This window comes from Eretmochelys imbricata, chromosome 18 (genome assembly GCF_965152235.1).
Source record: "Eretmochelys imbricata isolate rEreImb1 chromosome 18, rEreImb1.hap1, whole genome shotgun sequence".
In the NCBI taxonomy this organism is placed as follows: Eukaryota; Metazoa; Chordata; order Testudines; family Cheloniidae; genus Eretmochelys; species Eretmochelys imbricata.
The window spans coordinates 175,931-200,638 of NC_135589.1; the positions used below are offsets into that span (position 1 = coordinate 175,931).

The window sequence follows — 24,708 nt, forward strand, 5'->3', positions numbered from 1 at the left end:
TATAAACATAAATTTGGATCCAGAATCTACACATTGAGAAGGAAGACAGCACCACTCAGAGATGGTGGTGCATTCAACAGCTGTCTAAAGGAGAAATCGCTTTACTTTCTTTTAAACTTGCAATGTTTGTCTTTATTTTTGTTCTTTATATTTTCAAAGTGAAAAGAAATACTATTGAGTCATTTTCTTTCTCTTTTTAAATATTTGTTCTATGTATTTACAAGCCTTAAAGTCGTTCTAAAGGTTTTGAAAGTATCACTAGTACTTTTTTTCCCCCGGGGTAGCACTTTGTTTTGAATGACTTTTTTCTGGAGCACTCTGGTCCATAGCGTTTTTCCCAAATGCATTTCCTTCTGTTCCAAGTTTATGTGTGTTTTGATTACTATTTTCTTTTTAATCTCTGAAGCAAGCTGAGAGGTAGGCAGAAAAATCTGACAATTAAAAAAAAAAAAAATCTCTCCCTCATGTAGCTTACCCCAAACCCTGTTGAAAGTTTTGACTATCTACCATGCTTTGAAACAAAACTGAGGTGCAGCTGAAGGGGAGGGAAATTTATTTCTCTGCTTTTTTCTATCATACAATTTGTTTACAGAAACTGCAAATTTAAAAATTACACTGGCATTTGCAGTCCTTAAAATAATAAATTAAAGTTTTCAACTTTTTTTTTGCTAAACAGATCTGTTTTTTAAAGTATGAGTCCTTGTTTAAAAAGAAAACAAAAAATGATTAAAACAGAAAATATTTTCTATAAATAATACATGTATTTTGGTTTAGTGCTCCCGCCCTCAGGTTTGACGTTTACTTTTTTTTCCCAGGTACCTTTTTCCTCCATGATCACCTTTATGTTTATCTATTTTTTTTCCTCTCCCACTCGTGCATATGTGGGGGACGGAGGGGGTTATGCGCGAGAATTGGCCTTGCTGCACTGTGATTGGCGAAGACGTGAAACTTTTTAAAAAAATACTTAAATTGTTCTTTTTTTTGTTTTGTTTTCTGTATTTTAAGTTTTAATTATCCTCTGATTCCTCTTCAGCCTCCCGTAGCCATGTGAAGAATGCTGTGACTGATTTCAGTGCTACTCCTTTCCCATTCTGCTCTCCTGGGTCCTTGCTGCTTTCCCATTTGTAAAAGGCATCCTCCGATATCACCTCCTCGTCATACAGGCAATCAAAAAACATCCGCAACAGATCTGCAAGGGGGAAACATCTGTTTAGTAATGTACAGTAGTTGGTAGACAAGGAAATACAGAAATGATTAGAGATTATCTGTTTAAAACCTGAATAAAAGTGGACTTTATTACAGTGAGAAGTGGAAAAGCAAGTAGCGGGAACTGCTGTTAATAGTGGTTGTGCCTTGATTATGCAGGATATGAAGGTTAAATACACACTTGCTAAAGTAAAGTTTCCTCTGATGCTACAAAACATGCTGTCATATGTTAAAGAGAGGGCTGGAAAGGCAGCAGCGTGTGCGCATATACCAGCAAGTGGCCATGGAACAGAATCTACAGTGGCCATTCTGAGCTACCTAGTTTCACTAGTTTAGAAATTAGGACAGCATCTAAGTTACAGATACGATGATTTCTTACAGTATCCTGGAAAAACCTTTTGGGATTAAGTTTAGAAGCGTGAGCAACAAGGGTGATGTCGTGGTGGGAGTCTGCTAGAGACCACCGGATCAGCGGGATGAGGTGGACAAGGCTTTCTTCCAGCAACTAACGGAAGTTACTGGATCGCAGGCTCTGGTTCTTATGGGAGACTTCAATCACCCTGATATCTGCTGGGAGAGCAATACAGCGGTGCACAGACAACCCAGGAAGTTTTTGGAAAGTGAAGGGGACAATTTCCTGGTGCAAGTGCTGGAGGAACCAACTAGGGACAGAGCTCTTCTTGACCTGCTGCTCACAAACCGGGAAGAATTAGTAGGGGAAGCAAAAGTGGATGGGAACCTGGGAGGCAGTGACCATGAGATGGTTGAGTTCAGGATCCTGATGCAGGGAAGAAAGGAGAGCAGCAGAATACGGATCCTGGACATCAGAAAAGCAGACTTTGACTCCCTCAGGGAACTGATGGGCAGGATCCCCTGGGAGAATAACATGAGGGGGAAAGGAGTCCAGGAGAGCTGAATGTATTTTAAAGAATCCTTATTGAGGTTACATCCCAATGTGTAGAAAGAACCATCCTGATGTGTAGAAAGAATAGTAAATATGGCAGGCGACCAGCTTGGCTTAACAGTGAAATCCTTGCTGATCTTAAACACAAAAAGGAAGCTTACAAGAAGTGGAAGATTGGACAAATGACCAGGGAAGAGTATAAAAATATTGCTCGGGCATGCAGGAGTGAAATCAGGAAAGCCAAATCACACCTGAAGTTGCAGCTAGCAAGAGACGTTAAGAATAACAAGAAGGGTTTCTTCAGGTATGTTAGCAACAAGAAGAAAGTCAAGGAAAGTGTGGGACCCTTACTGAATGAGGGAGGCAACCTATTGACAGAGGATGTGGAAAAAGCTAATGTACTCAATGCTTTTTTTGCCTCTGTCTTCACGAACAAGGTCAGCTCCCAGACTGCTGCACTGGGCAGCACAGCATGGGGAGGAGGTGACCAGCCCTCTGTGGAGAAAGAAGTGGTTCGGGACTATTTAGAAAAGCTGGACAAGCACAAGTCAAGAGGCCGGATGCACTGCATCCGAGAGTGCTAATGGAGTTGGCGGATGTGATTGCAGAGCCATTGGCCATTATCTTTGAAAACTCATGGCCATTGGGGGAAGTCCCGGAGGACTGGAAAAAGGCTAATGTAGTGCCCATCTTTAAAAAAGGGAAGGAGGAGGATCCAGGGAACTACAGGCCAGTCAGCCTCACCTCAGTCTCTGGAAAAATCATGGAGCAGGTCCTCAAGGAATCGATTCTGAAGCACTTAGAGGAGAGGAAAGTGATCAGGAACAGTCAGCATGGATTCACCAAGGGCAAGTCATGCCTGACTAATCTAATTGCCTTCTATGACGAGATAACTGGCTTTGCGGAAGAGGGGAAAGCAGTGGACGTGTTGTTCCTTGACTTTAGCAAAGCTTTTGACACGGTCTCCCACAGTATTCTTGCCAGCAAGTTAAAGAAGTATGGGCTGGATGAATGGACTATAAGGTGGATAGAAAGTTGGCTAGATTGTCGGGCTCAATGGGTAGTGATCAATGGCTCCATGTCTAGTTGGCAGCTGGTATCAAGTGAAGTGCCCCAAGGGTCGGTCCTGGGGCCGATTTTGTTCAATATCTTCATAAATGATTTGGAGGATGGTGTGGATTGCACTCTCAGCAAGTTTGCAGATGACACCAAACTGGGAGGAGAGGTAGATATGCTGGAGGTTAGGGATAGGATACAGAGGGCCCTAGAAAAATTGGAGGATTGGGCCAAAAGAAATCTGATGAGGTTCAGCAAGGAGAAGTGCAGAGTCCTGTACTTAGGATGGAAGACTCCCATGCACCGCTACAGACTAGGGACCGAATGGCTCGGCAGCAGTTCTGCAGAAAAGGACCTGGGGTTACAGTGGACGAGAAGCTGGATATGAGTCAACAGTGTGCCCTTGTTGCCAAGAAGGCCAACGGCATTTTGGGATGTATAAGTAGAGGCATTGCCAGCAGATCGAGGGACGTGATCGTTCACCTCTATTCGACATTGGTGAGGCCTCATCTGGAGTACTGTGTCCAGTTTTGGGCCTCACACTACAAGAAGGATGTGGAAAAATTGGAAAGAGTCCAGCGGAGGGCAACAAAAATGATTAGGGGTCTGGAACACATGACTTATGAGGAGAGGCTGAGGGAACTGGGATTGTTTAGTCTGCGGAAGAGAAGAATGAGGGGGATTTGATAGCTGCTTTCAACTACCTGAAAGGGGGTTCCAAAGAGGATGGATCTAGACTGTTCTCAGTGGTAGCAGATGACAGAACGAGGACTAATGGTCTCAAGTTGCAGTGGGGGAAGTTTAGGTTGGATATTAGGAAAAACTTTTTCACTAGGAGGGTGGTGAAACACTGGAATGCGTTACCTAGGGAGGTGGTGGAGTCTCCTTCCTTAGAAGTTTTTAAGGTCAGGCTTGACAAAGTCCTGACTGGAATGACTGAGTTGGGGATTGGTCCTGCTTTGAGCAGGGGGTTGGACTAGATGACCTCCTGAGGTCCCTTCCAACCCTGATATTCTATGACTCTATGATTTAAGTATCTTTGGAGTCCATTGCATTAAATGGAAAGGTTATCTATGATTGTGGGCCAGGATTGTATGTAATCTCTCTAGGGAGGAAATGTGATGTGAACCCTGGCAAGTATTATGAACTTCAAACGACTGTACTGAACAACGTGCCAGACAAGAATGGACTTTGGGGACAAACAGGGTCAAGTGATTTGCTTGGGGGAATCTCTAGTGGGAGGTGAATGCAAATTCCCCACCCCGTCTATGCAAAAAGCCAGCCTTTGGAAGTTATGCCTTGAGGAGACCATTGTCTGCTGATTACATGTTCCCAGAGTCTCAAGATCAAACGCCAAAACTGTTTGTTATGAACTTGTAATCACAGAAAATCCCCATGGTGGGTTTGAAGGACTGACTTCCACCAGAGTCCGGGTTGGAGCTGAGGTGTGTTGGAGTCTGGTAGGCTTATTGTCATGCATGTAGATTCTTTTATGGTTTTTAATAAGTTTTCTCTGTAATGCTTTAGTCTTAAGAATAAATGTACTTGCTTAGAAAGGGCTGTGTGGTAGCTTGGGACTTCTGGCAATTACAACTGTTCACAGCCTTTGGGGAGAAAGCAAAGCGCAGACGTTGGCCTGTTTACGCAGCCTGGCTTGCTGGGGATATCACAGTGTAGACAGGGAACTGTACAGCCTGCAAAAACTTCTGTCAGGAGGGAGAGAAACCTGGGTCTCTAACCAAGAGAGGTGATGGCTGAAGACCCAAGAGCCTAGAGCAGATGCCCTCAAGGGCTCATGGTGCGGGTGTGCAGGTGCAGTTGCCCTGAAATGTAAGTAGAGCGATTGGTACTAAATGCAGCAGAGGATAAAACATTTTTTTTTCCTCTCTCCACATTATGGGCATTTCCTTCTCGACTGCTTATGGTGGCAGCCAATAGAGGAGCTCACCTTCAGCCAGGAGGGTGGGGAAGAGTATTGGTCTATGATGATTTAGTTGGGGATTGGTCCTGCTTTGAGCAGGGGATTGGACTGGATGATCTCCTGAGTTCCCTTCCAACCCTAATATTCTATGATTCTAAAGCCATGCACTGTATAATTGGATGCTATAATAGTAGTTTGCCTTCAGCCCCTTGGCACCCACCTAACCAGTCTGTTCCACCTTCAGGAAGAGCACAATCTACCAGACTCTATCTAAGACCCAAGTCTAATCCTCCACCTGGATCTTTCCTTCAATGCCATATAGTCATTTTTCAAATCCCAAACACAAAAAAACACTTACTAGGAGGCTGATCAAGTTTTACTATTGATGCTTGTAGTGCATAAAGTGCTTGTAGTTCCTTCTCTGTATCTGAGTCTAGGTACTTGAGTAAGATCGGCACTCTCTGCTTGATAACAGCAGTGTCCACACGGAAACTAGAAGAATCCGCTGGAGAGAAAAGAAGAATCAGGGTTACTTTTGGTGGATCTGAAGCCAGGGGCAGGTTTTTCATCATATTTATTTATAGAAATAGAAATAACAAACTCAGGTTAGTCAGAAACGGGAAGAGGACTGAAACAGATGGGACACAAAAGAGTATTGGCTATTTCTATGATAGGAACATATCTGCTTCTCACTCCCCAATTCCAATGAACACTTTCAGAGACTCTGGACCACATTTTCAGCCAGGCCTCTCTACCCAGCCTTCATGTATGCACATGCAAAATTGCACTCATATTGAACTGGCTATTTCTATAATAGGAAGAGAAAGTTACTCACCTTGTGCGGTAACAATGGTTCTTCGAGATGTGTGTCCCCATGGGTGCTCCACTCTACGTGTATTTGTGTCCCAGCATCTCTAATCAGCGATTTTAGGTAGCAGTGTCTGTTCAGCCTGCACATGTGCTCTCCCCCCATCATGGTCTGCCTGGAGGCTATCTAGCACTGTGTGGGTGACCCCCCCTCAGTTCCTTCTCTACCGCAGAGCCCCTTATAGAGAACTCCGAAAGTAGAGGAGAGGAAGGCGGGTTGTCGAGCACCCACTAGAACACACACCTTGAAGAACCATCGTGTTACTGCACAAGGTAACTTCCTCCTCTTCTTCAAGTGGTGTCCCTCTGGGTGCTCCACTACAGATGACTTCAAAATAATATTCTCCATGGAGGGCTGGGGCTTCAAAGTAGACTCTGTTACTACAGAGAGTACTGTGGAGCTGAAGATGGCATCAAAGGTTGAATCTCCAGTGATCACATAATGTTCTGTGAAAATGTGGACAGAAGCCCAAAGTGCTGCTCTGCAGATTTCTGCAATAGGGACATCTTTAAAAAATGTGACCAAGTTAGAAATTGACCTTGTGGAGTGCATACAAAGATTGCACCCTTGATAACAGTGATTAATGCAACCAGAGACCCATTTGGATAGTCTTTAAGCCCATATCACGGAGCCTTTGATCTTTCCATGAGCGAGAGGAAAAGTTTAGAGAACATCCTGAAGTCCTTAGTCCTGTCCAAGTAGAATGCTTCTAACGTCTAGCATGTGCAGAATTACCTCCCTGTTACCACGATGTGGTTTTGGGGAAAAAAAGGAAGATGGATCTGTTGATTCATATGGAAAGCAGAGGTAACTTTAGGAGGAAAGGTGGGAGGCAGCCTCAGAATTACTTTGTCTTTAAAAAAGACCGACAGGGCTGCTATTTCTCCTATGTGCCTAGCTGAGGTGATGACAATTAGAAATGCTGTCTTCATGGACAGGTGAAAGAGAGACCAAGTTGAGGTCTCTATCCAGCCTTCATGTAAGCACATGCACTTGAATACTTGAATATCTACGCACAAAGAGAGGTTGACATTCTTCTTTTTTTCCTGAGATTTGAAAATAATTACAAGGATGTTTTTCTTTCAAAAGACAAACAGGAATAGAACACTAAATCACAAATAAGAAAACCAAAGTATATCAAGCCCTGCTAGAAGTCCACAAAAATGTACACCCCCACAGGAAGAGTTATCTATAGAAAAATATTCAGCAGCTTTTAGCCAGCATATACTCAAAAGAGCATGAAAGAAAAAGTCTGAGCAAAAATGAAAAAACCTAGATAGAGATGATAGGGGGGAGGGATACCCCAGGGTTGTGAGTTCAATCCTTGAGGGGGCCATTTAGGGATCTGGGGCAAAAGTTGGGGATTGGTCCTGCTTTGAGCAGGGGGTTGGACTAGATGATCTCCTGAGGTCCCTTCCAACCCTGATATTCTATGATACAAAACAAAACCAGAACAAGACATTACTGATATTCACAGAGCAAGGATGTATCAGGAAACCCCTAAATATTAATGATGAAATCCTGCACCATCTAGATTTTAACAGTAGGTGGCATCAAGAAGATTATACTCTCAGAGAAAAAAGAACTCTCCCTTGATTTTGTCCTCTCTGAAATCCATGCAACAGTGAGATGAAATTCAATTACACCCATCCCAAGAGAAAACACTTGAAAGAATAATTTTTAAAAGGCTGAAACCTCACAGACAGTTCAATCCAGATACCTGTAAATTAGTTGCTGCTTTGTTAGCACATTCTCATGATTCCTGTTATCTTAGAGGAAAATAACAGCAGTATTTAAGCCACATAAATTTATTTTTCTCTAGTATCAGACTTTGAAAGTGAAATGCTGCACTCTCCATGTTCCATGGACGCTGGGGACCTCTGCAAAGATTTTAAGTCCAATTTTTTATTTAGAGTACCAAAAAAACAAACACACAAACAGAACCTATTTCAGAATAGCATCTAGTGGATTTTCATCTACATTGGAAAATCAGCAATCAGGCATAATTCAACAGAGGCGTAAGTCCCCACTCAAGGGGGACCAAGATGCTGCAGGTAAAGAATTGAAGGGCACTGGCAGACCTATGTGTGGAAGGGGCAGCTGGCACACCTCTCCTGCACTATGACTGGCTCTTGACAGTGGTGTCAGTCTCTGTCTTCACTTTCTTCAGCACTAAAACTCTACAATCTGGGAGAAAAAAATCTTGACGCACAGTTTGTATCAAAGATTAGCCAGCCTCAAACAGAAAAATAAGTGGTTAAAATCCAAGTAATCTGTAAATTTATTACTTTCATATTTGATGGTTTTGTACAGCCTTATCTTGAAAGTTACTCACCTGTAATGGCCGCTTTACAAACTGCTGTCATTAAAGCTCTAAGGAATGTAGGTGAACTCATCTGGCTTTCATCTAGATTAGCCTGAAATCAAGAGTAAATGGACCAGTTAAAAGCACTCTAATGTACAAAAGAAACTGTTTCCAAAATCCACTGCTGCATTTGGCACTAAGTGCAAGTTCAGTGAAAGCTGCTACAGTAGGACTCCAATTAATCCCTTGTGTAAAAATTTATCTTCCCCACTAAACTTCTCGAAAATAACTCAGCTGTGTTAATGTTTGCCAATATATCTCCTGTAATCAACACTACAATCTATCTAACTACACATGTTCACTATTCATTTAGCTAGAGAAACATTCTGAAATAATACTTGGCATTTATACAACATTTTACATTTCCAAAATGATGTACAATTTTAATTAATCATGCTACACAATATCTCTGTAAGGTGAGTCTTATCCTCATCATACAGATTGGAAACTGACAGAGTGGTTAAATGACTTGCCCAAATCTACAAGAGAGCTGATGGCAAAGCCAGGACCAGAACCAGAACAGAGATGTTCCCAGACTTTCAGTCTTGTGATCTCTCCTCCGGACCATGCTGACTCTACAGCAGTAGAGAAATGACCTGTTTCTGACAAACTGTGTTAACAACAGAGAGGTGAAACTAAACTGAACTATGTTTAGTTGCAAGCATACATCAAGATAAGAACAGCCATACTGGGTCAGACCAATGGCCAGTGACAGGGGCCAGTGCCAGATGAGGGAATGAACTGAACAAGGCAAATCTGAGTGATCCATCCTCTGTCATTCAGTCCCAGCTTCTGGCATTTGGAGGTTTAGAGACACCCAGAGCATGGGGTTGCATTCCCTGATCATCACAGTTAATAGCTATTGATGGACCAACCCTCCATGTACTTATCTAATTCTTTTTTGAACCCAGGTATACTTTTGGCCTTCACAATATCCCACGGCAATCAGTCCCACATGTTGACATTCCATTGTGATAAGAACTTCCTTTTATTTGTTTTAAATCTGCTGTCTATTAATTTAATTGAATAAAAATCAGTTACTAACCTGTAACTTGTTCTTCAAGATGTGTTGCTCATGTCCATTCAATGTAGGTGTGTGCTTGCCCCAAGCACCGCCGCCAGAAAGTTTTCCCTCAGTGGTATTCATTAGGTTGGTTCTGGTGCCCCCTGGAGTCGTGCCCTCATAGCGCGAGATACAGGGATCTGCCACCCTCTCTGTTCCTCCTTGCCGTCTATCTCCAACAGAGGGGTGGGGGTGAGAGTGGGGGTTTGGAATGGACATGAACAACACTTTACGGAAGGTTAGCATTTTTTCAAGTGCTTGCTCATGTCCATTCCAATGCAGGTGTAGCAGGAGGGTTCAGAGTTCATTGACAAGCAGATTGTAGCACCGCTCTGCCAAATCCAGAATTGTCTCTGGCCTGCCTAGTGATGGCACAGCGTGATGCAAAAGTGTGGGCCAAGACCATGTTCCTGCTCTACAGATGTCCTGGATTGGAAGCTCTGCCAGGAATGCAGCTGAAGATGCTTGTGCCCTTGTGGAATGTGCCATCAGGGACGGAGCAGGGATCTCCGCTAAGTCGTAGCATGTGCAGATACAAGAAGTGATCCACGATGAAATTCTCTGGGCTGAGACTGGAAGACCTTTCATCCTGTCTACCATCACCACAAAGAGTTGTGTAGTTTTCCGGAACGATTTAGTCCTTCTATGTAGAAGGCAAGCACATGTCTGACATCTAGTGAGTGAAATCTCTGCTCCTGGCTATTGGCATGTGGTTTTGGATAGAAGACAGGAAGGAATATGTCCAGGTTACTATGGAATTGTGAAACCACCTTCAGTAGGAAGGCTGGGTGAGGGTGTAGCTAGACCTTGTCCTTGAAGAATACCATGTAAGGAGGTTCCGAAGTAAGAACCCTAATCTCCAAGACCCTCCTCTAACGGCAGTAATGGCCACCAGAAAGGCCACCTTCCAGGACAAGTAGAGGAGAGAATATGTTGCCAATGGCTCAAATGGGGGACTCATGAGCCTCAACAATACCAGGTTGAGATCCCAGGGTGGGAGTGGTTGTCACACTTAGGGGTACTGTCTGTCCAGGCCTTTGAGGAAATTACTTCAGATCAAGTTTGCAAAGATGGACCAGCCATTTACCCAAGGGTGAAATGCCGAAATTGCAGCCAGGTGGACTCTAATCGATGACAGCGATAGCCCTGGCTGCTTCAGGTGTAGTAAGTAATTCAGAATGAATGGCACTGATGACTGCGTGGGTGAAACACCTTTCTGTGCTGACCAGATAGAGAACCTTTCCTGCTTTGCCAGGTACACAGCTCTAGTGAATGGTTTCCTGATCCCTAAAAGGATCTCTCGAACCAGTCCGGATCATGCTAGCTCCAAGGAGTTCAGCCATGGAGCTTCCAGGCCGTGAGATGAAGGGACTCGAGGTTTGGATGATGTAAACGGCTGTGGTCCTCAGAGATCAGATCTGGAAAGAGAGGCAAGCTGGTTGGTGTTTCCACTGAGAGGTCCAGAAGGCTGGTAAACCACTGGTGACGTGGGCAGGCCGGGGCTATCAGGATCAGGCTCGTTTCTTCCTCTCTGACTTTCAGCAGGACATTGCGTATGAGCGGAATGGGAGGAAATGCATAAAAGAGATGGTCCTTCCAAGGGAGGAGAAACATGTCTTTGAGTGAGCTTGGGCTGTGATTCAGGAAGGAGCAGGAACTGCAGACAGTTCCTGTTGTGTCTTGTTGCAAACAAATCTATCTGGGGATCTCCTCGCCTCTGTGGAATGTCCTTCACGATGTCTGGGTGAATGGACCACTCATAATTGGAGAAAAGTATCAGGGGATAGCCGTGTTAGTCTGTATCCACAAAAACAACAAGGAGTCCGGTGGCACCTTAAAGACTAACAGATTTATTTGGGCATAAGCTTTTGTGTGTAAAAAAACACTTCTTCAGATGCATGGAGTGAAAATTACAGCTGCAGGATCTGCTGAGATGATCTGCTAACTTGTTCTGTGCATGGAAGATAGGAGGCTTTGAGGTGGACTGAGTGGGTTATATAGAAATCCCACAGGCGAACGGCTTCCTGGCAAAGGTGAGAGGAGCACACTTGACACGGTTTGTTTATACAGAACATTGCTGTCGTGTTGTCTGTAAATACTGACATACATTTGCCTTCCAGGTGGGGCTGGAACGTTTGGCAGGCAAGGCACACCACTCTGAGTTCCCCCGTGTTGATGTGTAGCGAGAGCTCTACCTGGGATCAGAGGCCCCGAGTTCTGAGTACACCTAGCTGCGCCCCCCCAAACCAGCCCAGATGCGTCAGTGACAAAAGAAATTAATAGATGTGGTCTCAAGAATGGGAGACTTACAAATACTGTCCTCGGGTCCAACCACCAAAGGAGAGTGGTAATTAACAAAGGGAGAAGTGTGAGAACCATGACCAAGCAGTTCTAGCCCTGCCGGTACACTGATGCTAGCCAAGTCTGGAGAGGTCTAGGTCGTAATCTTGTATGCTGCACCACGTAAGTGCACGAGGCCATGTGCCCCAGGAGTTTTACGCAGTTTCTTGCCATGGTGGATGGGGTGGTTTCTAAGGCTTTCTATGGTCGTGCCTAGGGCCTGGAACCCGGTCTCCGGAAGGCTCTGGCCTGGACTGAGTCAAGGACTACCCCTATAAATTCTATTCTTTGAACTGGTGAGAGTGTCAATTTCTACATGTTTATCAACGGACCTATCTTCTTGAAGGTTGACAGTATTAACCATACATTTGCCTCCACCTGGGCCTTGGTTCTACCTTTAATCAGCCAGTCATTGAGGTAAGGGTAAACCTGAGTACTTTGGTTCCTCAAGAAGGCCGCAACGATTGCCATGCACTTCGTGAAAACCTGAGGGGCTGCTGACAGGCCAAATGGGAGCATAGTAAACCGGTAGTGTACCCGATTCACAATGAATCAGAGGAAATCTTCTGTGATCTTGAAAGACTGAAAAGTGAAAATAAGTTTCAGAGTAGCAGCCTTGTTAGTCTGTATTTGCAAAAAGAACAGGAGGACTTGTGGCACCTTAGAGACTAACCAATTTATTTGAGCATAAGCTTTCGTGAGCTACAGCTCACTTCGTCGGATGCATTCAGTGGAAAATACAGTGAGAAGATTTATATACACACAGAACATGAAAAAATGGGTGTTATCACACACACTGTAAGGAGAGTGATCACTTAAGATGAGCTATTACCAGCAGGATGGTGTCCCCTGAATAGATATGTGGACACAGTTGGCAACGGGCTTTGTTGCAAGGATAGGTTCCTGGGTTAGTGGTTCTGTTGTGTGGTTGCTGGTGAGTATTTGCTTCAGGTTGGGGGGCTGTCTGTAGGCAACGACTGGCCTGTCTCCCAAGATTTGTGAGAGTGATGGGTCGTCCTTCAGGATAGGTTGTAGATCCTTGATGATGCGTTGGAGAGGTTTTAGTTGGGGGCTGAAGGTGATGGCTAGTATCATTCTGTTATTATCTTTGTTGGGTCTGTCCTGTAGTAGGTGACTTCTGGGTACTCTTCTGGCTCTGTCAATTTGTTTCTTCACTTCAGCAGGTGGGTACTGTAGTTGTAAGAATGCTTGATAGAGATCTTGTAGGTGTTTGTCTCTGTCTGAGGGGTTTGTCCTCACCCATAACTATTTCACATTTGGGGACTATTTCAAATCAGCGGCACTGCTATGGGTACCCGCATGGCCCCACAGTATGCCAACATTTTTATGGCTGACTTAGAACAACGCTTCCTCAGCTCTCGTCCCCTAACGCCCCTACTCTACTTGCGCTATATTGATGACATCTTCATCATCTGGACCCATGGAAAAGAAGCCCTTGAGGAATTCCACCATGATTTCAACAATTTCCATCCCACCATCAACCTCAGCCTAGACCAGTCCACACAAGAGATCCACTTCCTGGACATTACAGTGCTAATAAGCGATGGTCACATAAACACCACCCTATACAGGAAACCTACTGACTGCTATTCCTACCTACATGCCTCCAGCTTTCACCCAGACCACACCACACGATCCATCGTCTACAGCCAAGCTCTATGATACAACCGCATTTGCTCCAACCCCTCAGACAGAGACAAACACCTACAAGATCTCTATCAAGTATTCTTACAAGTACAATACCCACCTGCTGAAGTGAAGAAACAAACTGACAGAGCCAGAAGAGTACCCAGAAGTCACCTACTACAGGACAGACCCAACAAAGATAACAACAGAACGCCACTAGCCATCACCTTCAGCCCCCAACTAAAACCTCTCCAACGCATCATCAAGGATCTACAACCTAGCCTGAAGGATGACCCATCACTCTCACAAATCTTGGGAGACAGGCCAGTCGTTGCCTACAGACAGCCCCCCAACCTGAAGCAAATACTCACCAGCAACCACACACCACACAACAGAACCACTAACGCAGGAACCTATCCTTGCAACAAAGCCCGTTGCCAATTGTGTCCACATATCTATTCAGGGGACACCATCATAGGGCCTAATCACATCTGCCACACTATCAGAGGCTTGTTCACCTGCACATCTACCAATGTGATATATGCCATCATGTGCCAGCAATGCCCCTCTGCCATGTACACTGGTCAAACTGGACAGTCTCTACGTAAAAGAATCAATGGACACAAATCAGATGTCAAGAATTATAACATTCATAAACCAGTTGAAGAACACTTCAATCTCTCTGGTCACTCGATTACAGACCTAAAGGTCGCAATATTACAACAAAAAGACTTCAAAAACAGACTCCAACGAGAGACTGCTGAATTGGAATTAATTGCAAACTGGATACAATTAACTTAGGCTTGAATAGAGACTGGGAGTAGATGGGTCATTACGCAAAGTAAAACTATTTCCCCATGTTTATTCCCCTCCTCCCCCCCCCCCCCAGACATTCCCGTTAACTGCTGGCAATGGCCCACCTTGATTATCACTACTATACCAGTAGATGATTCCTGCACCGCAGGATGTGTTGGAGGTGCTGTACATTCCAATACAATGGAGTATGCTCTCCTGGACTGCGATCCTTGGACTAGTGGAAATGCCCTGGGAGTTCAAAAAGGCCATTGCATAGGCAATTTGCCACTGTACTGGTGGCCAGGCCATTGGCAGGATACCCTGGCTCTTGTCAGCTGCTGGGTAGAGCCGGTTGGAGAGATGTCAGCTCCTGCAGGAGGTGTAAGACTCTGCCTTCAAGTCTGACTCAGGAAGTTGCTTCTTGGTGACCAAGGCAGAACGGAACCAACCGGGGCTGGAGAGTGGTACCTGGAATGGGGAGACCAGTGCTGTGCCATCATGGCAGGCTTCCCTTTTGATGGCACTTGGGGCTTCGGTGCCATGGTTGCCCTTGCCTCTGGTGCCAGCAATGACAGTTCCCGAACAGTGGGAGATGGCAGTACTGGGAGTGATAGCAACTCCCTCCCTGTCTCAAACGCCTCTGGCGTGGATGGTAGTGCCAGGGCTGTACTCTGGTGGCTCCCTCTTGGTGGAGAGTCCAACAGTGCCAGGCTCAACAGATCTGAGGCCAGAGTCAACGGTGCCATGCAGGCAGCTAACTTCTGAGTGGCGTGGCATGGTGTCTCACTCTACCTGGCTCTCTGCAACTGGACCTTGGGGTTGGGGAGTGCCTCCAGTCTGTCTTCTTTTGCTTCTTTCTTGGCACCCTTGATGGAGAGCGGTGCCAAGAGTCCCATGGAGGAGCAGACTTCCTCTGCACCAGAGGTGACTGACAGTTCCGAGAGTCCCAGGACTGAAGAGGAGTCCTTTCTTGGTGCCGGAGAGGCCAAACTATGCTGCCTTTTCATCGGAGAAGCCAGAGCATTTCTCACCAAGGTAGAAGAGCTCAGAGCTGAGTCGATGTAGCCGGGCTCTGAGGGGGGATGGAGTGCTGCCTCCATGAGGAAGAATTTCAGTCTCTTATCCCTGTCTTTCTGGGTGCGGGGCCTGAACCCTTTAAAAATTCTACAGTGCTCTTGCATGTGGGACTCCCCCAAACCCTTAAGGCAGCTATAATGGGGATCACTGCAAGGCATCGGCTTGTGGCATGGCGCTTACTGCTTAAACCCCGGGGACTGAGGCATGCCCTGATGCTGGGGAGGGGTTAACCTCACTAAGCAAAGTTCTCTAACCGAAATACTAAAAATTAGAACCGAAACTTAACCACTAGTGAATAACTATATACAAGAAATCAAAAAAGTCCACTGAGAGGCGTACTTGCAAAGAACACAAGGACAAGTTAACATTTCAGTGACCATCACAGATGGTAAGAAGGAACTGAGGGGATGGTGGGTCAGCAGGGCCCTATATACTGGTGCCATGAAGGCGCGATGTCAGGGGGACCCAGAGCCAACCAGACAGATACCACTGAGGGGAAAGCTTTCCAGCAGCAGTGCTTGGGGCGAACACACACCTACGCTGGAATGGACATGAGCAAGCACTCAAAGAAGAACCCCTAAGTTCTTATGTTATGTGAAGGGGTAAATATCACTTCCCCATTCACTTTCTCCATGCCATTCACGATTTTATACATCTCTATCATATCCCCCTTAGCTGAATCATCCCAAATCTTTTAATTTCTCCTCATATGGAAGCTGTTTCATAGCCCTGATAATTTTCGTTGCTCTTCTCTGCACCTTTTCCAATTCTAATATATCTTTTTTGAGATGGGGTGACCAGAACTGCACCCAGTATTCAAGGTGTGGGCATACCATGGATTTATATAATGGCATTATGATATTTTCTGCTTTATTATTTATCCCTTTCCCAATGGTTCCTAACATTCTATTAGTTTTTTTAACTGTCTCTATACAATGAGCAGGTGTTTTCAGAGAACTACCTATGACGACTCCAAGATCTCTTTCTTGAGTGGTAAAAGCTGATTTAGACCCCATCACTTTGTATATGTAATTGGGATTATATTTTCCAGCGTGCATTATTTTGAATTTCATTTGTCACCCAGTTTGGTGAGATCCCTTTGCAACTCTTCGCAGTCAGCCTTAGGCATAACTATCTTGAGTAATTTTATGTCATCTAAATATTTTTCCACCTCACTGTTTACTCCTTTTTCCAGATCATTTATGAATATGTTGAAAAGCACAGGTTCAAGTACAGATCTTTGGGGAATCCCGCTATTTACCTCTTTCCATTGTGAAAACTGACCATTTATTCCTATTCTTTGGTTTCTTTCTTTTAACTAGTTACTGATCTATGAGTAGACCTTCCCTCTTATCCCAAGGCTGCTCACTTTGTCAAAGGCTTTCTGAAAGTCTAATTATACCTTATTAACTGGATCATCCTTGCCTACATGCTCAAAGAATTCTAGCAGATTGGTGAGACATGATTTCCCTTTACAAAAGCTGTGTTGACTCTTCCCCAATATATTATGTTCATCTCTGTGTCTTATAATTTTGTTTTTAGTTTCAACCTATTTGCCTGGTACTGAAGTGAACTTACCGGCCTGTAATTGCCAGCATTGGCTCTGGAACCTTTTTAAAGAACACGTGTTACGTTAGCTACCCTCTAATCATCTGGTACAGAGGCTGATTTAAGCAATAGGTTACATACCATAATTCGTAGTTCTGCAATTTCACATTTGAATTCCTTCAGAATTCTTAGGTGAATACTATCTGGTCCTGGTGACTTATATCAATAATGTATCAATTTTAATTTTAATGCATCATTTTGTTTCAAAACCTCCTCTACTGACACCTCAAATCAGGGACAGCTCCTCAGATCTGTCGCCTAAAAAGAATGGCTCACCTGTAGAGATCTCCCTCACATCCTCTGCAGTGAAGACCAATGCTAAGAATTCATTTAGCTTCTCCGCAATGGCTTTGTCTTGAGTGCTCCTTTAGCACCTTGATCATCCAGTGACCCCCCACTGACTGTTTGGCAGGTTTCCTGCTTCTGATTTACTAATTTTTTTGCTGTTCATTTATGTATCCTAAGTTAGTTATCTTCAAGTTCTTTCTCCACCTGTCTTATCATACTTTTTACACTTGACTGCCAGAGTTCATGCTCCTTTCTATTTTCCTCACTAGGATTTGACTTCCAGTTTTTAAAGAATGCCTTTTTGCCTCTAGCCACCTCTTTCACTTGGCTGTTTAGCCATGGTAGAATTCAGGGGAGGGGAGTATACCTTTAGTTTGAGCCTCTGTGATGATGTTTTTTCAATAGTCTCTCCTTGCAATTTGCAGGCTTTACACTCTTCTGACTGTTCCTTTTAATTTCCATTTAACTAGTTTCATTTTTGTGTAGTTCCCCTATTTGAAATTAAACACTACTGTTGTGGTTTTCTTTGGCATATTTCCCCCTACAAGGATGCTAAATCTATATTGTGATTGCTTTTACTGAGCGATTCAGCTATCTTTACCTCTTGGACCAGATCTTGTGCTTCATTTTGGACCAAATCAAAAATTGCCTCTCCCCTTCTGGGTTCCAGGGCAAGCTGCTGCAAGAGGCAGTCATTTATGGTGTCTAGAAATTTTATTTCTGCATTCCGTCCTGAGGTGACATATATCCAGTCAATATGAGGATAGCTGAAATCCCCGATTATTATTTCATTTTCTGCCTTTGCAGCATCTCTAATCTCCTTGAGCAGTTCACCATCACCATCCTGGTCAGGTGGTCGGTAGTATATTCCTACTGGTATACTCTTATTATACAAACATGGTATTTCTAGCCATAAAGATTCTATGGGACAGTTTGATTCATTTTTTTACTATATTTGACTCTTGCTTTCTTTCACATATAGTGCCACTCCCGCACCAGCATGACCTACTCTGTCATTTCTCTATATTTTGTTCCCTGCTATCACTGTGTCTCACTGATTATCGTCATTCCACCAAGTTTCCATGATGCCTATTATACCAATAGAACAAATCTGGTTTAGCATCATTTCAGACATAGAGGTTAAAATCTGGTTTAAAGGATGTGCCCAGAGTTAGAGAAGAGACAGTGGGTGGGTGCAGGCTTTTATACTCTTGGTTCTAAAATACTGGAACAGAGCGGAGCACATGCATTGCCAGTGGGTAACTGTTTGCAAAGAATTCCACTGTTGCATGGGAAGCCAAATAATCTCATAATGGGGCACAGATAATGTCAGGAAGAAAACCAACCAATTTCACCCCATACTTGGAAAATAAACTGTTATAGCATACCAGGTTTAAAATGTCATTGATAATTGAAAACATGTTTTCACAAAATTATACATTTGAACAGGCCATTATCAGATAATGGGTTAGCCTTCAAAATAAGGATCCAGACAAAAAAATAAGAGAACTTTAAAGAAGTTAACCTTTTCTTCCTGCAAATTATATTCTTTATCTCTAGGCAAATGCTGATTTTACAACAATATCTATATCTTGCTCTCCTGTGCTTAGGATGGAGATAAAATTGAAATGGCCATTTTCTGCTGTAACTGTACTGAATCTTACTGTTCCAAAGCGTATATTGGGAAAGTCCTTAAGATGTCAGGCCATAGGGCGGATGCTTTATGGAAATTTAATAATCTTTGTGAACTGAAGAATGCAGAGTGGTCAACTGTACAAATACTATATGCCTTATCCAGAGATGAATTGGTGGTGGTTATGAACATTTCTGCTTGGTTCCCTGGAGACTGGTGTAGTAGGAAGAGAGCCTGAGACATAAGCCCTTGAAACAGAGGCCTGGTATGAGGCAGGACCCGCTGACAAAATCTGGCAAGAACAGGACTGATATTGCAAAAATACACATTCCGAAGAATTGCTAGTCACAGAGTACTCACACAAACACATCTCGATATCAAGTAGTACCAGAACATTCCGATATCGAGGATGGAACAAAAACATTCCCCAAGGATAACAGGAACACACTGACCCCTCCTAAAAGATAAGGTCAGGATGACAGTACGTAACAGAAATGTTTTGATCAAACCAACATATACAAGGTGATGGATGATAACTAGCCAAGTTAGGGGGCAGTAACTATGTCAGAGGGACAGTACTAACTTGTTTGTATCAGGGTATAAAGATGTATCTCTGAGGGAGTATTTTTGTTTGGCCTAGGGAGGAACAGAAAGTCCCACCATTTACTGAGCTGGTGCACTGTTACGGACATACATGTATTAGTGGTCCAGTAGTGTCTGCAGGATACTAGTACTGTGCTTTGTCGACAATAAACCTGGCTGGATGTCTTCGTTCCTTAATGGATTTTGTGGTCATTGGCCAGTTTGCTTGAGGTCTGCAGAGTCAGCTGTTTACACAGGGCTGGGGCGTCACACAGAGGGAACACACACACACAGCCAAACATCTATTACCACCTGACTACACTGATGACCCCGACCATTAATCTGGTAGGTAAGCAAGGTGTCCTTTGTATAAATCACAACCTAACATGACAGATAGCCACAAGCTAGGAAACTCCCTTAACCCCTCACTGTTAAGCCCCAGAGAGTTTAATAAGGTATGCACATGCCGGGTTGCTAGCAAATCTCTCTTGGCTCAGGTCTCCCTACCTTCCCAGGTTGCTCTTCACCTTCCTTCCCCTGCCTCTCCTCACTTCTGCTTTCTCTCTCTTTGTTTTAAAAGTTATAGTTTTTACAAAAACCTCCAAAAAATAAAGCAATTAAAAACCAAACAAAACAACAAACAGGAAACAAGGTAAAAACTTTAAATAAATACAGTAAATTAATTATTTTACCCCTTCATTATATTAACCCTTAACATCTATCAACAACTAACCACAACTGGAAGCCATGAAGCAACAGAGAAGTTATTCTGTGACAGTGACTAGATCTAGTGGCTAGCACTTGGCTATATTATTCCTGGAGAACCAATATCAGACTGGGATGAGCAGTGCAGGGGGGCAAAACAAAGAGGTGGCAAAAGATAGAGGTGATCCTGTTGGCTGGGAAAATGTTTATAAAGATGGTTAATGCACAGGTACAGTGAAAACAGTCTTTATACCTCTACCCAATCAAAGATTTGTTCATCGTTCGCCTTGTCCTCAATAATGAGTTTTTCTAGCTGTTTGTTCAGTTCGTCAGCAGAGAGTTCTTCCTCTGAAAGTGCTTCTGAGGAACTGGAACAGTCAGACACTGTGAAGTCCAACTTCTGCAACATTAGAAGTTATGAGAAACGATTAAATATGCTTTTCTACACTGAATCATACTAAGGAAAAAGAACAAGCAACACTTTATTCTGTTTTATCATTGTAATGACGTATGTCCTACCTTTCATTTCAAAGAATCAGAGCAATTTACAAACAACACACTGACGTACAATCTATACTGAGGGATCACTTCATCCAGCAAGGAAATGCAGCCACCTTTGAGGAAAAAAGTGGCACAGTGCAACGCTCCACTACACTTTAACCCATGAAATGAAAACATATACCTTGTCTAATTGAAACTACAGGGAGTCAGAATGCAAATACCAGATCTGGAATTTGGTCATGAAGTAGGGCTGTCAAGTGATTAAAAAATTTAACAGTGATTAATCACACTGTTAAACAATAATAGAATACCATTTATTTAAATATTTTGGATGTTTTCTACATTTTCAAATATATTGATTTCAATTACAACACAGAACACAAAGTGTAAGTGCTCACTTTGTATTTATTTTTGATTACAAATATTTGCACTGTAAAAACCAAAAGAAATAGTATTTTTCAATTAATCTGATACACGTACTGTAGTGCAATCCCTTTATCATGAAAGTTGAACTTACAAATGTAGAATTATGTACAAAAAATAACTGCTTTCAAAAATAAAACAATGCAAAACTTCAGAGCCTACAAGTCCACTCAATCCTACTTCTTGTTCAGCCAACTGCTCAGACAAACAAGTTCGTTTACATTTGCAGGAGATAATGTTGCCCACTTCTTGTTTATGTCACCTGAAAGTGAGAACAGGCATTTGCACGGCACTGTTGTAGCCGGTGTTGCAAGATATTTACGTGCCAGATGCGGTAAAGATTCATATGTCCCTTCATACTTCGACCACCATTCCATGTGACGGGTTCTGCTCGATAATGATCCAAAGCAGTGCGGACTGATGCATGTTCATTTTCATTATCTGAGGCAGGTGCCACCAGCAGAAGGTTGATTTTCTTTTTTGGTGGTTCGGGTTCTGTAGTTTCTCTGTCGGAGTATTGCTCTTTTAAGACTTCTGAAAGCATGCATCACACCTTGTCCCTCTCAGATTTTGGAAGGCACTTCAGGTTTTTAAACCTTAGGTCAAGTGCTGTAGCTATCTTTAGAAATCTCACATTGGTACCTTCTTTGCGTTTTGTCAAATCTTAAAACGATCATCATCCGAGACTGAAGTATATGGCAGAATGCGGGTAAAACAGAACAGGAGACATACAATTCTCCCCTCAATGAGTTAGGTCACAAATTTAATTAATGCATAATTTTTGTAACGAGCATCGTCAGCGTAGAAGCATGACCTCTGGAATGGTGTCTGAAGCATGAAGGGGCATATGAATGTTTAGCATATCCGACAGTAAATATCTTGCAATGCCGGCTACAAAAGTGCCATGTGACCCCCTGTTCTCATTGTCAGGTGACACTGTAAATAAGAAGCAGGCAGCATTATTGCCCGTAAATGTAAACAAACTTGTTTGTCTTAGAGTACATCTATAGTATGAAATTATTCTATTCGAATTTTCAGAAGTGATTTCATACATTCAGTCTTCTGTGTCCCCACTAAAGCGCGTGAATTCGGCGGAAAGCGTCCACAGTACTAAGGCTAGCATCGAATGTCAGAGCGGTGCACTGTGGGTAGCTATCCCACAGTTCCCGCAGTCCCCGCCGCCCATTGGAATGCTGGGTTAAGCTCCCAGAGCATGATGGGGCAAAAACATTCTTGTGGGTGTTTCTGGGTGTGTGTCGTCAGTCGCACCTCCCTTCGTGAAAGCTACGGCAAACAATCGTTTTGCGCCTTTTGGCATGCAGATGCCATACTGCTTTCAGCAGACGGTGCACCGCTGCTCTCCTGCTACTATGAATCCACTACTCATTTCCTCTCATCTTCCTATGTAATCTCTACTATCTACTCTCTCTTCCTCTGCCAACTCTGCTCAGCCATCATGAACCAAGCAGCACAGCTTCCGCTGCCAACTCTGCTCTCCTGCTATTGCCGTGCTTCTGAGCTTCTCCATGTTGTCTGTCCTGGGCTCCGGCCTTCATGAAAGCTACAGAAGACAACCATTTCCCGCCTTTTTTGGGCTATCGTGAACCGAACAGCACCTCTTCCGCTGCAAATCTGCTCTTCGATGTTTTGCGCCCTTTTTCCAGGATTACCTGTGCAGGTGCCATAGCCATGGAGCCCGCTCAGATCTCTGCTGCAGTTCTGACCATTGTAAATACTTTGCACATTATCCAGCAGTATGTGCAGTACCTGCAAAACCAGGTGAGGAAGCGATGACAGTGCGATTACGATAGTGATGAGGACATGGACACAGACGTTCCTAGAAGCATGGCATGTGGCGATTGGGAGATCATGGTGGTGTTGGGCCAGGTTCATGCCATGGAACGCCAATTCTGGGCCTGGGAAACAAGTACAGACTGGTGGGACCGCACAGTGTTGCAGGTATGCGATGATTCCCAGTGGCTGAGAAACTTTCATATGGGTAGGGCCACTTTCATAGAACTTAGTGACTTGCTTTCCCCTGCCCTGAAGCACAAAGACACCAAAATGAAAGTAGCCCTCACAGTTGAGAAGCGAGTGGCCATAGCCCTGTGGAAGCTTGCAAAGCCCGAGTCAGTCGGGAATCAGTTTGGAGTGGGGGCTGATGTGCTGCAAGTAGCCAACGCAATCATTGACCAGCTGCTATCAAGGGTAGTGACTCTGGGAAATGTGTAGACTATTGTGGATGGCTTTAATGCGCTGGGGTTCCCTAACTGCAGCGGGGCCATAGACGGAACGCATATCCCTATCTTGGCCCCGGAACACCAGGGCGTCCAGTACATAAACCACAAGGGGTACTTTTCCATGGTTCTGCAAGTACTGGTGGATCACAAGGGACATTTCACTGACATCAACGTGGGATGGCCAGGAAAGGTGCATGACGCTTGCATCTTCAGGAACTCTGGTCTGTTTGAACAGCTGCAGGAAGGAACTTACTTCCCAGACCAGAAAATTACTGTTGGGGATGTTGAAATCCCTATAGTTATCCTCAGGGACCCAGCCTACCTCTTAATGCCATGGCTTATGAAGCGGTACACAGGCACCCTGGACAGTACTAAGGAGCAGTTCAACTATAGGCTGAGCAAGTGCAGAGTGGTGGTAGAATGTGCTTTTGGACATTTGAAAGTGCGCTGGCGAAGTTTACTGACTTGGTTAGATCTCAGCACAACCAATATTCCAATTGTAATTGCTGCTTGTTGTGTGCTCCACAATATATGTGAGAGTAAGGGGGAGACATTTTTGGCAGGGTGGGAGGTTGAGGTAACTCGCCTGGCGGCCAGTTTTGCGCAGCCGGACAACAGGGCGATTAGAAGAGAGCAGCAGGGTGTGCTGCACATCAGAGAAGCTTTGAAAGCCAGTTTCATGACTGGCCAGGGTACGGTGTGACAGTAGTGTTTGCTTCTCTTAAAGTTACCTGCCCCCTATATATATGAAAGGAAATAAGGTCACAATTGTTTAAAAACCGTTCTTTATTATTTGTTGCAAAAAACACTGAGAGAAATCAGAAGCTAGACGGGGAAGGGGGGTATTGGGTTAGGGGTGTGGAGGAGGAGGGAAGGACAAGTTCAGAAACCAAATCAAAATTTAGGATATGCCAGCTTTCTGCTGCTTGTGCAATCCTCTGGGGTTGACTGTGTGGGTCCCCGTAGCCTCCTCCCTCTCCCCGCCACGTTCTTGGGCGTCTGGGTGAGGAGGCTATGGAACCTGGGGAGGAGGGAGGGTGGTTATACAGGGGCTGCAGCGGCAGTCTGTGGTCTTGCTGCCTTTCCTGCATAGATCCACCATACAGAGGAGCATGTCAGTTTGCTCCCCCATGAGCTTGACTATTGCATCCTGCCTGCTCTCATTGCACATGTCCCTCCTCTCTTCATATTCATGTAACGCTTTACGCGTCTCCGCAATTGTTTGCCTCCACGCATTGAGCTGGGCCCTATCAGTGAGAGACGACTGCATGAGCTTGGCAAACATATCATTCCGAGTTTGTTTTTTCTGCCTTCTAATCTGGACCAGCCTCTGGGATGGAGTAGATAGAGGCCGCGTTGAAACATTTGCACCTGCTGTGGAAGGAGAAAAAGGGAGGGTAGTATTTTAAAAGATACATTTTAGACAACAAAGGGGACACGCTTTCTCAGTGAAACAGGCAATTCATAGTACACAGCACATGTTCTT

At 44.2% G+C, this 24,708-nt stretch overlaps 1 protein-coding gene across 22 annotated transcripts in view; it reads right to left on the reverse strand.

The window, feature by feature from the left end:
* Positions 1–536: 536 nt before the first annotated feature.
* The window catches only part of EIF4G3 (eukaryotic translation initiation factor 4 gamma 3), a 449,900-nt gene continuing 425,728 nt past the window's right edge, over positions 537–24,708 (reverse strand). For 19 of the 22 annotated variants that reach the window (XM_077837081.1, XM_077837076.1, XM_077837073.1 and 16 more), the window contains 4 exons: positions 20,312–20,458; positions 8,291–8,372; positions 5,446–5,592; positions 537–1,189 (listed from right to left, as the gene is read on the reverse strand). In XM_077837081.1, coding sequence (XP_077693207.1) covers positions 1,008–1,189; positions 5,446–5,592; positions 8,291–8,372; positions 20,312–20,458 — 558 coding nt within the window. In that variant the 3' untranslated portion in view covers positions 537–1,007. The remainder of the gene's footprint in view (positions 1,190–5,445; positions 5,593–8,290; positions 8,373–20,311; positions 20,459–24,708) is intronic. The other 3 variants (XM_077837080.1, XM_077837079.1, XM_077837078.1) reach the window with 1 other exon arrangement.